The sequence below is a fragment of the Telopea speciosissima genome, chromosome 9, assembly GCF_018873765.1.
Source record: "Telopea speciosissima isolate NSW1024214 ecotype Mountain lineage chromosome 9, Tspe_v1, whole genome shotgun sequence".
Classification (NCBI taxonomy): Eukaryota; Viridiplantae; Streptophyta; class Magnoliopsida; order Proteales; family Proteaceae; genus Telopea; species Telopea speciosissima.
Window position 1 is genome coordinate 48,817,549 of NC_057924.1, and position 13,599 is coordinate 48,831,147.

Below are 13,599 nucleotides of genomic sequence, written 5' to 3' on the forward strand. Positions count from 1 at the left end.
AAGATAAATAACTCAACAGATCCAATAGTAATTGATGCTGCCAGCCACATAGGAACCAGAAAAATAGAGGTTGATAGTTGTAGAAATTGACCATAAGGAAGCAACCTGAATTTTGTCAAAAAACTCCATGAATGATGCTGAAACTAGGGTCGAGTGTTCCTCTGATGGTGATAAAACTCTTCTAAAAAAATCAGCAAGAGAGGACTGCCCTAATCCTTAGATCGATTATAGTCAGGGTTTTTACAAAACCCTGAGACTTGAGATCGATTATAGGGAAGGGGGCTTCAAAAAACTGATGATGACTTGTCAAAGTGTGATGATTTTTGGTAATAGATGCTGTCCTCAGCTGCCTGAGTGGATCTCCAATACGAACAACCAATCTCTTATAGTGTTTGAGACTTAATCTTCAAGAGGGAGAAACACCAAAAAGTGCAGAAAAATAGGGCAGCAGCTATCTTAGGTAAAAGTACTTCAAGCCATGAATGGTTGAAGTAGATTGCCTCTCTTGATGGTAGAAACACTTCCAAAAAACCACAGCAGCAGCAAACCTCCCTAACCCAATAATCGACCTGTGTCAGGGTTTTGGAAAAACCTGAAAAGTAGAGATCGATTGAGGTAGGGTCTTCAAAAAAAACTTGGAAAGATGCAATATTGAGGTCGAGTGGTCCTTGTAATGGAGGAAAGCAACCCACAAAAAATCAGCATGAACAGAGAATAGTAACCCTAAATTCGATTGGAGTCAAGGTTTCAAAAAACCCTGAAAAGGTGAGATCGATTGGATGATTTGATGTTGGAAAAGAAAAGGGGAATAGATGGAAGAAGGTAGAAAGGTGCTGGAAAAGGTTGCATAGAAGGCTCCAACAATGGGGGATCAGCCTTCTTAAGTGAGAGGTATCTGATCTTCAAAAATTTTGGAAATCTCCAAGTTGCAGGTACGGTTCCAGCAGAATTCAAATAGAAAAAGTAATGAAAAAAAGGTAGGTTGGGAGGAGGGCAGCAACTAAATTATTGGAGTAGGTTTTTCCTCATAGTGTTGTTCCCTTACAAGGATGAGAAGAAGAGAAATAGAAGAAGGAGAAGTCGAGAAAGAGAGGAAGGAGGGAGAAGTCGATTGAAGAAAAAAAGGTTTTTTTCCCTTTCTTTTTAACCTAGACAGATTTGTCTCTGATACCTTGTTAGAAGAACCGTGAGTTTGAAAGAGAGAATAATAAAATAGAATAGCTTAGTATTTCATTGATAGGGCCCTCTATTTATAATAGAGGAAAATTTACAAAGAGGACTAAAATACCCCTAACTAGCTGACTCTATAAGAGCAGCAGTCTAATTCTAATAACTTAATAACTAAGCAAGCCCAAAAGGACCAGAATACCCCCATGATATTCTGGTTTACATATTCCAACAAATTTACTTAGTTATGCATGTTGTTGACTTGTTCAAAACAGAAAGTATCTGGGAGGCCCTGATCAATGAAGGATAAAGTATGGAATGAACATATTAGATCGGACTTGGAGTTGCTCCGATCAATGACAAACTACGAGAGAGTTGTTTAAGGTGGTATGGTCATATTCAACGGAGGCCTAGGGATGCCCCAGTAAGGAGGAGTGATATGATTCTGATTGAAGGAGCTAAAAGTTCTAGGGGCAGACCTTAAATGACCATAAGAGAAGTGGGTAGGAAGGACATGCATGGGCTAGGGCTTGTTACAAGTATGACCTTGGACAGAGCCTATTGGAGGGCAAGGAGCCATGTCGCAGACCCCATTTAGCTGAGATTCCCTTGACTTGCTAGGCTGTACCTCTTTCTTCTTTCCTCTTACTATATTTCATCGTTCATTTTTCTGTTTATTTCCCATCTTTCATTTGTCCTTTTCCTTTTTCATCTCTCATTTCTTTACCCATCTTTTCTTTTTCTTTTTTGGTTAGAACTCTGTTTTTCCTACTTTGTTTTGTTTGGATCCATGTAGCCGACCCCATTAAGTTGGGATAAGGCTGAGTTTGCTGTTGTATGCTTATTGGTGACTTGTTCAAAACAGAAAGTATCTGGGACCCTGTGATTGAGTGCATGGAAAATGAGATTAGATGGCTGGAAGGGCACGGACCTTTTGTAAGGTGGAAAATTTTACCCTCTTGAAAACATCCTTGGCAGTGAAGGTTGCTGGCAGATGATCAGTTTAAAGGTATCTGAAATAGTTGTCAAGGCGACTAGGTGACCCAAGGCACCCTAAACGTCAGTATATGTAACATAGCAATGATTATAATACAAGTTTTCCAATGGTGAAATGGTGAAGGCATGCAATGATTTTGCAGCTACCAATTGATGTCCATGATTGTGATGTTTGGAGCTTATGCTAATACAGAAATCAACAGGGAAGATAAGTGCAAGTATCCACATTCCACACACATGAAACAGAGAAAAGAAGAAAGGAAAAAAAGAAGCAGATGCAACACAAAGAGGAAGAAAAAGAATAAAAAGAGGGGAAAAAAAAAAAAAAAAAAAAACAGAGTAGAAGAAAAAGAGAAAAAACAAAGTTGCCAAAGTGTTGGACCTGTACACTGGAATCGCAAATGAGGTGAAAGGGATGCGCCCGTGGGGGTTTAGATGGGTGAGGGTGGAGTCGTGGAGTGTTCAATAATCTCTGAGTCTCTTCTCTTTTCAATTTTGTTTTCTTTTCACATGCAAAATGATTCCATTGCTTTGCATGTGCTTCCTTATCCTATACACAACCAATAATAGGGTTAGATTTAGAATCATTCTCATATAAATAAAAAATGGTTTTTTTTTTCAAATGCCCCCTCAAATTGCCCATATGTACAAATGCAGCCCTGAACTTTCACTATTTCCAAATGCACCCCTACTTTCCAAGCTTTGCAACACTCTAGTCCAGTCCGTTAGTCTGGGACGTTATGTTCAAACAAATGATTTTCAGCTGAAATCGAATGATGGTGCCTAGATGGGTTTGGGAGAGTCATCTGGTGAGATCAAGCAATGGGCAGTGACTAGGCAACACCTTGATAAACCTGGTATCTGAGCTGATCAGTTATTTAGGGACTGAAATCATTTCATTTTTATGAGGTCACAGCGGATAGGAGGGTAGTCTCATGGCAACACCCTTCTGATAGAATGGTTAAGCTGAATGTGGTAGTTTGGATGAGGAATGCTTCGGAGGAATCTTGGCCCTATGACAGCTTATTAGGTCCATTCAGAATACCTGTATTGCATTGGAAGCCAAAAAGTAATAATGAGATATTGAGGTCGCATGTGAGCTGGTAAAACAAGGGTTGGTTTGAACCAGACTTTGTTTTGGGGCTGCTATCCTTCTACAAGTTGTCTTTTATGAGTCGCTGTAACTGTTTCCGATTGAGCTTGCCTACTGACTGATCAAGAGAATTTGAATCAAGGATTCTTGGTTTATGGCTCGTTCTTGACTTCTTTCTACTTGCTCGCAGGCTCGTTCTCTCCATGATAAGGATTTTACTCTCGCTCCTCTCATCGCTCGACTTGGGCAGGCGAGCATGTACTAAAAAACGGTCATAAAGTTTCGTTGTTCGTACTGTCGTCAACCCTATTTATGTTTCTACGATGGCCCAAGGACACGCTCATTCTTCAGCTGTAGAGAGACTTTTGAATTGCGATGAACCAGCTATCTACTCTGTCAATTAAGACTGCTCCTCCGGTGGACTCCATTCTTTTCTGTTAGGGGAGGCATAATTGTTAGATTGTAAACTGCTCTCAGGCAAGAGTCGTCTTTCTTTATTGGAGCCGTAAGACAGCAGTTTTTAGCCAATCCATCAGGACTTCAGACTGACATTCCACCAACGGAGGGAACGGTCCGAGACCCTTACCTATCTTTTCCCATCCAACGGCCACCCCACCAGCAGCTCATTGAGCTATTTGTGGAGGGCTCTACTTGTCTTCTATTATAAAATGCTATTTATCAATTACAAAAATGAAAATCATCCATGGCTAGCATTTCTGTCATTGTTTATAACAAGATTGAACAACTTCAGCGTGTTATTCTTTGGAAGGGTCAGGAGGAATAGTTGAAGATACACTTTGTTATGTGGGGCCAGATTTGTATACCAAAACGGCTTGGGGGTCTCAAGGTCAGAAATACCAAACAGATGAACAAGCCATGCTTTGTAAAATGGCTGTGACGCTTTTGTGAAGAGGTGGACAGTAAGGGAGCTTATTGTGTATTTGTATACCAGTGTGGTTTGGGAGAGTCATCTGGTGAGATCAAGCCATGTTGTTATCGTATGGAAGGGGATTATGTCTACCACATTATTATCAAAGCAATGCCAAGGTGCCACTTAGACAACAAAGCGCTTTTTGCAGTCAAGGCCTCTGTCTACAATATGTTCAAGGCATCACCAGGGGGCCAAAAAAGAAAAGGAAGACGAAAGACAAGGAGAAGGGGAAGAAGGGGGTGAGGAGAAGGGTAACTATTTTCAAACTCCCTTTTCTTCTTTCAGTCCAAAAATCTGCTCCTTCATCTCTTTTCTTTTCAATGTCAAGTTTTTCCTCGTGGCTGGGAGTATTTTGCAGGGAAATCAGGTAGAAACTCTGAAAGCGCTAATCAGGTGGGGGTGTAGTGCATCATTTATCATTGGAAAATAGAGGACAATGTCAGGAGTCTTGTTCTCTGTGACCAACCCTCTATCATTTCTCCATCTTGTTTTCCAATGCATTAAATAAAATGCCTATTGACATTGAATACATATATATATATGTATGTATGTATGTATGTATAAAGAGCTGGTCAAGATACTGACTAAATGACATCTGCAATATGCTGTTACCCCTTTTCAGTTCATCTATCATAGGCCGTGATGGTATAATAGACCATAGCCCACTAAGAACCTTACAATTTAACTGGGTACAACTATATATATCCTTAGCCTTGGAAAGCATTACCAATATGGTGTCATCTAAGCAATTGCCTAGTCGCCGAGGCACCTGGCCCACACCTAGCCTCACCTTGGCGACGTAACAAATATGGTCTAACATAGACAGCTTAGGAGAAGACATTTCTATCTGCATTGGTGATGTGTGGTAGATTGAATTCTGGCTTGATAAGTTCTGTGGAAATGAACCTCTGAAATTCAAATCCCTGATATCTTTTTTCAAGCTGCTGAAAAGGAAGGCTAACTGAATCAGTATATAGAAACAAAGGGAAACAGACCATTTGGGCCCGAGTCTTTAGAAGTGAATGACTGGTAGGTTAGCAATGATATGACTAAAAATTCTTTCCGGCTCCAGAATTAATGCAGGTTAAGATGATCAAAGAGGTTTTGGAACTCCTAGAGGTATCTATTTGTCCTTAGAAAACAATTTGGGTGGAGGGGTCTTTTCAAAAACTTCATTTGGGATGCTTTTGGAGATAGTATTGTCTCCATTGATCATCTAATAGCAAGAAGATGCATCATTCCAAGATCATCTAATACCAAGAAGAGGCATCATTCCAAGTGTTTGCTAGTATTAGTGGTACTGTAACAGTTCCTTACCTCTTTATCAATATACTTCTTGCATGAAGTCTGACATGGTGTCGTAAGACCTTCAATGATGGAATAGGTCAAGATTTAGGAGCTTCTTTTGAAATGGAAATGGTCTCGGTTAAACAAGAAGAAGAAATCTGATCTTTCGTTCCGGCTGCTGTGGCCTGGAACATCTTGTTAGCTAGGAACCAGAGTGCTTTTGAGAACCACCACACTCCAGCATATGGAGTGGTTCCCAAAGCAGCATTGCTGGTGATCCTATGGGCGTCTGGACGTAAAAGATTCATTGTGGTTTCTATCTGTAGTCAAAATTTGATTAACAACCATTTTAAATAGTTTTGCTTTGTGCTTTCTGGCTTGTATGGTAGGAAAACAGCATGCATATCTGTCAGGGGGAGGCTTCTGCTTGCTTTATTTTTTCAATAAAATCCCTTTTTTTGGATGAATATAACAATTCATTACTGAAGGGAGAGAAAAAGGGGGGGGGAAAGGAAACATACAATCATGAGACAATTACAAGGCCCTACCAATAAAAGGGATAATGCAAGGGCCTGCAAAAAGAAGGGGAGGAACCCCAACCAACTACAATAACAACAGGCAAAAATGGGGGGGGGGGGGGGGGAACCAACAACCACAACAAAGTGGCAAAATCTGATTTCCTTCCCCGACAGAGGGCATGATCTCTGATTTCCATACTTAACGGAAAAATCTTCTCACGGATGGGCAAGGAGTAGGCAATCTAGGGCCGAATTTTGGGATGGGGAGGGATGCTAGAGTCGTGCCAGCGGAAGATGCGAAGGGAGGGGGGAAGGACACTGGGCTGGGGAGGAGGCTGGGAGGGATTAGAGAGAGAGGGAAGGGCGCTGGGCTGGGGCATGGGGGGGGGGGGGAGAGTTCATCCCAAGGGGAGGGTAAGGGCCCAAATTTTGATGGACTGAGGAGGAAGGGCAAGAAGTGGCTGGCCCAATAACGCCATCAGGGTCAGGCGTTGGGTTTGACCCAAGAGGAGGGATAAGGCCCAAAAGATTGTGGGCTAAGGAGGGAGGGCGAGATGGATATGGCCCATTAAGGCAGTCGGAGGATGGGATGACAGGAGAAGGGGTAGGGACAGATGTGGGGCCCACCAAAGCAGAAGGAAGGGGCAAAAGGGGGGGGGGGAGAGGGGATCGAGGAAATAAAGGGATTTTAAATCCCGAGCTTGAAGAGACAGGACCAGAAGCCGAGAGAGGGAGAGAGGAGGAGAAAGAAAAGATAGGGCACCGACTAGGCACCTATAATAAAATCCCTTTAGTCATAAAAAAAGAAAGAAAGAATTTAATAAGTTGAGATGGACATGTTCTGTGGGAAGCATAGTTTTTGTCCATGCATACTGTGTATAATTTTTCTCTATTCAATTATTATTCTAATACGGTTCTTCTTTCCTATCCAAAAAGGAAAACCCAAAATTTCATGTTTATGTGCTGCATTTACTTAATATTTTACACTGTTGGAACGTTTCCTTTCTGATTCATTTTTCAATATGATCTGTTATTTCCCTACATAGTTTATTCTTCTATTGGCATTTCCATTTGGAGATACTCTAACCGCTAGTGCATGCTATCTACATTCAAATATTCTAATTTGTGGTTGTGCTTTTGCAGCTTCTGTTTTGAAAGAAAAACTTTCAGCTTTAGGTTCATCTGGAATTTTAGCTGATCACCAGCTTCAAACACAATTGCAAGAGCATCACTTGAAGGGGTGAGAATGATAATTCTTTTACAATAATTTCAACAGGTTGATTTAATCATATTGCTGCTTTTAGATTTCTGTTCAAGATGCATACTCTGGTCGCATGTTTCTTTAATCTTCTTTTACGTCAGAATACGTTTCAGCTATTCACTCAGTATTTGATTGTTTGGAATTTTTTTGGATTTTGCATATTTGATTTTATTCCCAACCGCAGACTGATAAAGTTTCCACCTTTATGACAGCCAAAGGCAGCTTACAATATCAGATATTGCACGGAAGGCTTTTCTTCACAGTGTATGTTCATTTCTTATTTCAGCTACTTTAGTTCTCAGATGTGGTCTCTGAACTGCTTGCTAAGGTCTCCATAACAGTGACAAATATGGATATGGAGCCTCAATATGGCAAAACTGCAAAAACATCATCACTTTAAAGTGCCTGGAAAACCCAGATTCTGGACTGAGCTGGTCTTCTATGGGCACTATGGTGATCATGGATTCTTTTTACTTTGGGGATTTGATTAGAACTATAGGTTATTGATGCATTTTGTTGTTAGTTCTGTTGATGGTTTTAGATGATTGCTTTTTCGTGTTTGTTTTTCTCAAACAGAATCTTGTTTGAGATCAAAGCACAACTTTTCGAGGCAAGCTTTCTGTGACCTACAATATCTTACACCTCATCAAATGGTTTAGTATTATATGCAATGCTAACATGGGAATTTTATGCTCCTACATTGTAAATTCCTTTATTCGGAGGCAGTTAGTGGACTGAAGATTATTTTTCTTGAAAGCAACATTTTTGGAATTTAGGAGTCCTGGCAGATTTCAGGGCATACAGTGTGGGATGTTACTCATTTCTTAGATGGGAATTCTTGGTGCTAGATTCATGGCGGCCTCCATTTTGGAGAGAGTGCTGGAATTGTAAATGATAGTCCTTATCTTAGGCAGGTTAGCAGTATACTTTTGAGCTAGAAAGGGAACTATTGTCACAGGATGGGAAGTTTGCATTACTTCTGGGTGCTTTCTTGAATTCCCCTGTGATGTAGGAGGTGTAATAGAACTCTTCTTTACTCAGAATAACCAGTTAACATCTACTGTGAATCTCATGGAAAGAACACTCAGCAGTAGTAGCATCTTGTGGCAGCCATATCTCTCTTAAATACTCTCATAGCATGAAGACCAGGGTATGGTTTTAGAAGTCTGAAATCGTTTCCCATCAGAATCGATGGAATGGAAGCAGTTAAGAGAAGTATTATCTGGTTGCTATACTTGGCTGTGAGCTTGCTATGGGAGAAACCAGCCATTGTTTGGTGTATTTGAGTTGTTTCTGTCTTTGCCCATTAGGACTATAAAACCCCTTATTAGGAGTATTTGTCGGGGTCAAATTTTATTCTTTTAGTTGTAAATTGTAATGGACATCAGTTTATTATTTTAATTGTAACTTGTAATGGACTATCAAATCCATGTTTTTATGTGTCTAATTCAAGGTTCTAAAACTCGGGTTTCGACCAGCCAAGAACCGAGCTATGATCGAAACCTAGTCGAAACCTGTGATTTTTGCCCAGCCAACTCGTGCTGGTGGTTTCGAGGCCCAGAAATGCTTTTTTGTTCTGATTTTTGTATACAGCCTATTTTTGACATTCTAAACACAATGCATGAACTATTTTCACAAAAAAACACTCAAAATGGTCTTTTGGTTTTTGACCCAAGTTTACTAGTGTACACAGAGTGTACTGAGAATCATAGTTGTCCAGACAAACACTTATTTATGCCTAATATCATTTAAGTAAATGATTTTATATTGGTGTTCATTTACTTAAGATATTTTTCATAAATAAGCAAATACCCCTATTTGAATCCAATAAAAATAGTTAAAAAAATCAAATTCTAAAAGGATAAAAAGTCAACCCCAACCCCCTAGTTCAAGAACAAAAATCGAATTTTCAGTGGTAGGTGCAATTTTTAACTTTTAAATGCTTGGGGTTTTCCTCAAATCTAAAAATTCCATAAATCTTAATATGGTAAAACATTGCTTTTTAAAAACCAAAAGTGCGGTAAAATATTCATTTGTTTTGATGTCTAAATAATATTTTCATTTAGAGCGATTTTGATAGCATTTGGGCACACCGAATTAAGTTTGACCGGTACATAACTCCTTCAATATAAATCAGATTTAAGCAATCTTGGATTTTATGGAAAGCTTTACCTGATAAGGAATTGTGCTACCTTAGGACCATTATAGTTACGGCTGCCGTTCACCGGCGGTTCGGTCACCGGCTCCCCTGTCAATCCTGTCAACAGGTCACCAACTTCCTTGACCTTTCGGCACTGGGCAAGCGTCAGCCCCCATACATGGTCTTACGACTTTGCGGAGACCTGTTTTTTTTGGTAAATAGTCACCCGGGCCTGGTCATTGCGATCCCCTTTGTGAGGAGGCACCCCTTCTCCCGAAGTTACGGGCTATTCTCTACCTACCCACCTGTGTTGGGTTCGGGTACAGGTACCCTTTTGTTGAAGGTTTTTGAATGCTGTCCATCAAATCCAAAATTGCTTAAATCTGATTTGTATTGAAGGAGTTATGTACCGGTCAATCTTAATTTGGTGTGTGCAAATGCTGTCAAAATCGCACTGAATGAAAATATTTTTTATGCATCAAAACAAATGAATATTTTACTGCACTTTTAGTTTTTAGCAATGTTTTACCATATTAAGGTTTATGCAATTTTCAGATTTGAGAAAAACCCCAGGCATTTAAAAGTTGAAAATTGCACCTACCGCCGAAAATCCAATTCTGTTCTTGAACTGGGGGGGTTGTTGGCGTTTTATCCTTTTTTAACTATTTTTATTTGATTCAAATAGGTGGGTATTTGTGTATTTATGAATGATATCTTAAGTAAATGAAATATCAATATAAAAACATTTACCTAAATGATATTAGGCATAAATAAGTGTCTGTCCTGGTTTCTGGCCTGGTTTTTGTCATAAATAACTATCTGTCTTGGTTTCGAGCCAGGTTTCCTTAAGTTTTGATGGGCATGAGTGTCGAAACTTGCGAAATACGGGTTGTTTTGGTCGAAACTACTGACTTTTTAAACTCCACCCACATCTCGTCTTGGTTTCTTGTGAAACCTAGATATCTCGGTGGTTTTGGTTGGTTTCGACCGAGTTCTCTTTCAATGGTCTAATTTAGGTATTTATGTCACTTAAATTAAAACAGGGTTTTGTTGTGCTATTGTCTGTATTTTTTTTATCAGGAAAATAGTTCTTCATAAACGTTTCTCTCCCCCTTGTCAATTTTTTGGATTTTTTCTTGATATTCAACCAGAGAAATTCACAGGTTTTGATGGTGACTGAATCCTTTAACAGTAATATAACTTGAATCAGTACCTGGACATAAACAAAAGAGAAGAAAGAGAGAGAGAGAGAGAGAGAGAGAGAGGTCGAATAGAAAATGAGAGAATGGAGAGAATACTGCCCACGGTTTGAGTGAGGAGCAGAATACCTTAAACCGTGGGTGGGGGATGTATATATATTGATATGAAAGTAAGAATTTACAATTAGGGACTGCGTCCACAACGAAAGGCTATGACTTAAGTATTACACTTAAGGACAGAAATAAGAAATAACATTACAAATATATCCCTACATAACTGACACAACTTAAGAAATCCTACTCTTGTTTTCCTTTGCTTACATCATATTACCCTGTCTATTTTTTTCTCCTTTTTCCCATTTGAACTTTGTGGAAAGTGTTTGAGTTCCCAGAGAAGGAGTTCCTTGGTAATGAAAAAGGTCAACAAAAGAAAATCTCTCTTGGTGATTTGGCAATTTTTATGCAACTGTCTCTGAAAGAGTATTGGTCATTTTCCCTTTCCGGAAGAAATTCCTCAGAAAATGGCTTTTGGTGCTTTGGAAAGAAATTTTGGGGAAAGTCATGAGAGGCAGTGTGGTTTTTAACCTTTTGGTGGGAAAAGGCTAAACTGCACTGTAGCTGTGGGTGAGCTTATGGGGAGGGTATTCTTAACAATGTAGTAGATACCAAAGAAGATATATCCCTCAAGCCTTGCCTAGCAAGCAGGTAAGGTTTTGGAGGAACTTAGCAAATTGCAGCTGACCTATAAAGCAAGTTTATGGTAGTAGCAGTGGATATGAAAGAAGGTATAATTCTTCTAGCCTTTACCAGGTGGTAGGTGAGATGGTGGAAGGAGTTATGGTGAGTGACATGAAGTTGATGAACTTTTTCTTAAACAAGTCTGCGCCTTAGTGGGAGACTTCTTGGAAGAGATGGGTGATTCAATTACTTTATTTCCTCAATCTTGTTGGAACTAGGAACTTAAATGACTGGGAACAGAGGACATCTGTTCTCTTCTTGAGCTCATGAAGGACATTATGTGGGACCATCTTCATATAGAAGTTTAATGTTTCCATGGCATCACAATGTACCAATAATCAGCAAAGCTTCCGAAATTCATTTGGATTATATCGCAAAAGGAGGACAGGTGGTGAGGTCCAATCTGTACAAAGAAATTATAGTTCATGGATGTAAGCTCCACTGGTCATTGTGAAGCTTGGAAAGCAAAATATGGACATGTCTTCCTTTGTGGCAAATTATAATCAATTTCATGTTGATAGAAATAATTTCCAATGTGATGGAAGAGGTCAAATTGTTTACATGTCCGTGTATGTCACTAAACAGCTTGTATTTTCTTTGCATATAATTTTAGGTTTAGGGTGATTCAAAATTATTTCTGTATTATTTAAAGTGACAATTGTTATTTTTGTTATTGCCTTTACATACCATCTATGGTTTAGGGATGGTTAAAAATTGTTCTTATATCATGTGAATAATTCTACAGTTAACATGCAAAGAGCTCAATTTAGTAAATGATTGTGTTGGGGGTGTTGGTCCATTTTAATATCTTCACTTATGCTTATTTAAAAGCATTTGTCATTGGAGTAATTGTGGTGATGCTGGTAGTAGTAGACTAGTAGTAGGAATAACCATGCCCTTTTAGTCTGGCATTTGTGTCCTTTCATGTTGACCATGGGTGCAGCTCCTATTTTGAAGTACCCAGGTAAAATAGCCTTAAATAATGTGGAGGTGGAACAAGAGTTGGCTTCCTGCTAGTTATGGGGATAAGGCATAGGGGGGTGACGTGAGATGAGTTCTGTCGAGTTTATTCAGGTTCAGTAGTGTGTATACATATTCTGGCTTAAATGGGTGGGCAATTCTAGGTTAGTGGAGGCGATGGCCGTCCTGGAGGGTCTTAAGTGATTAGTCGCTCCTGGCTTTCAGAGATTTTTGGTGGATGAAGATTCTTCTGTGGTTGCCTCATGGTTCTTGAATGGCAATACTGGCCCCTGGAGTCTATCCGTCATTATCAGACAGGTCAGAGACATTGTCGGATCTGTGACCCTTGTTCAGCTGTAAATTGATGTGCCAATTCCGTAGCTGACAAGTTTACCAAGCAAGGAGTGATGAAGCCTTGCTGTCATTTGAGTCGTGATCTCTTGTTTCTGTATTGGGCATTTATATTGTACTTCACTTTCTCTGTATCAAACTATCAATAAAACTTATCTGTTCTTATTCCAAAGAGAGGGGGGGGGGGGGGGAGTGGGGAAGACACTCCATGTGGGTAGCATTTAAATTCATACATTTGTTTCTCTATGTACTAATTTTCTCAGATTCCATTTCCTCCTCACTCATTAAGAATTTGTATTTTGTTTATAGCATTTCTTGGAGGGTCATGCCAAAATTGCTCCCATATCTCGTTTGCCTCTCATCACTCTTTCAGATGTTAACCATATTTTGAAGGACATACCTGTCTGCCAGGTATGAGATAACTCCAGATCAATTTGGATAGATAATTCTACCGTTTTGATACTTCATTCATATATGATGCCATTCTGTGCATTTGTAGCCATTTCATTTGGAGATGAATTTCTTCAACAAACAGAATCGAGTTCTTCACTATCCCGTGAGAGCATTTTATGTAGAGGGACTCAACCTTATGGGTTATAATCTCTGTTCTGGAGTAGATAATATTTACAAGAAGCTTTATTCATCGGTAATTATAAATGCTCCCCGCTCGTTCCTGCTGCATTTTCTACATCTTCTTTTCTTTGTACTTACAAAAAGTTACCAGATACATCACAGGGCCGTAATGTTCCATATGAGTTTGACTACCTGTTATCTGGTTTCAGATCCCTGCAAACGTTGAATACCATCCCAAAAACATGGTTTACAGTGCGAAGCAACATTTATTCCTTGTTGTTTTTGAGTTTAGTGGTGCTACAAATGAAGTTGTGCTTTACTGGGAGCAAACTGACTTTCAGGCAGCTCATAGCAAAGGAAGCACAATCAAAGGTTTGCTAATCCT

General features: G+C 39.5%; 1 protein-coding gene across 1 annotated transcript in view; it reads left to right on the plus strand.

Moving 5' to 3' along the window:
• The window catches only part of LOC122639692, a 105,001-nt gene that overhangs the window by 73,719 nt on the left and 17,683 nt on the right, over positions 1-13,599 (plus strand). Inside the window, exons 11-15 of the mRNA XM_043832594.1 lie at positions 7,136-7,232; positions 7,466-7,517; positions 12,951-13,052; positions 13,141-13,287; positions 13,424-13,586. Of these exons, the coding sequence (XP_043688529.1) occupies positions 7,136-7,232; positions 7,466-7,517; positions 12,951-13,052; positions 13,141-13,287; positions 13,424-13,586 (561 nt within the window). The remainder of the gene's footprint in view (positions 1-7,135; positions 7,233-7,465; positions 7,518-12,950; positions 13,053-13,140; positions 13,288-13,423; positions 13,587-13,599) is intronic.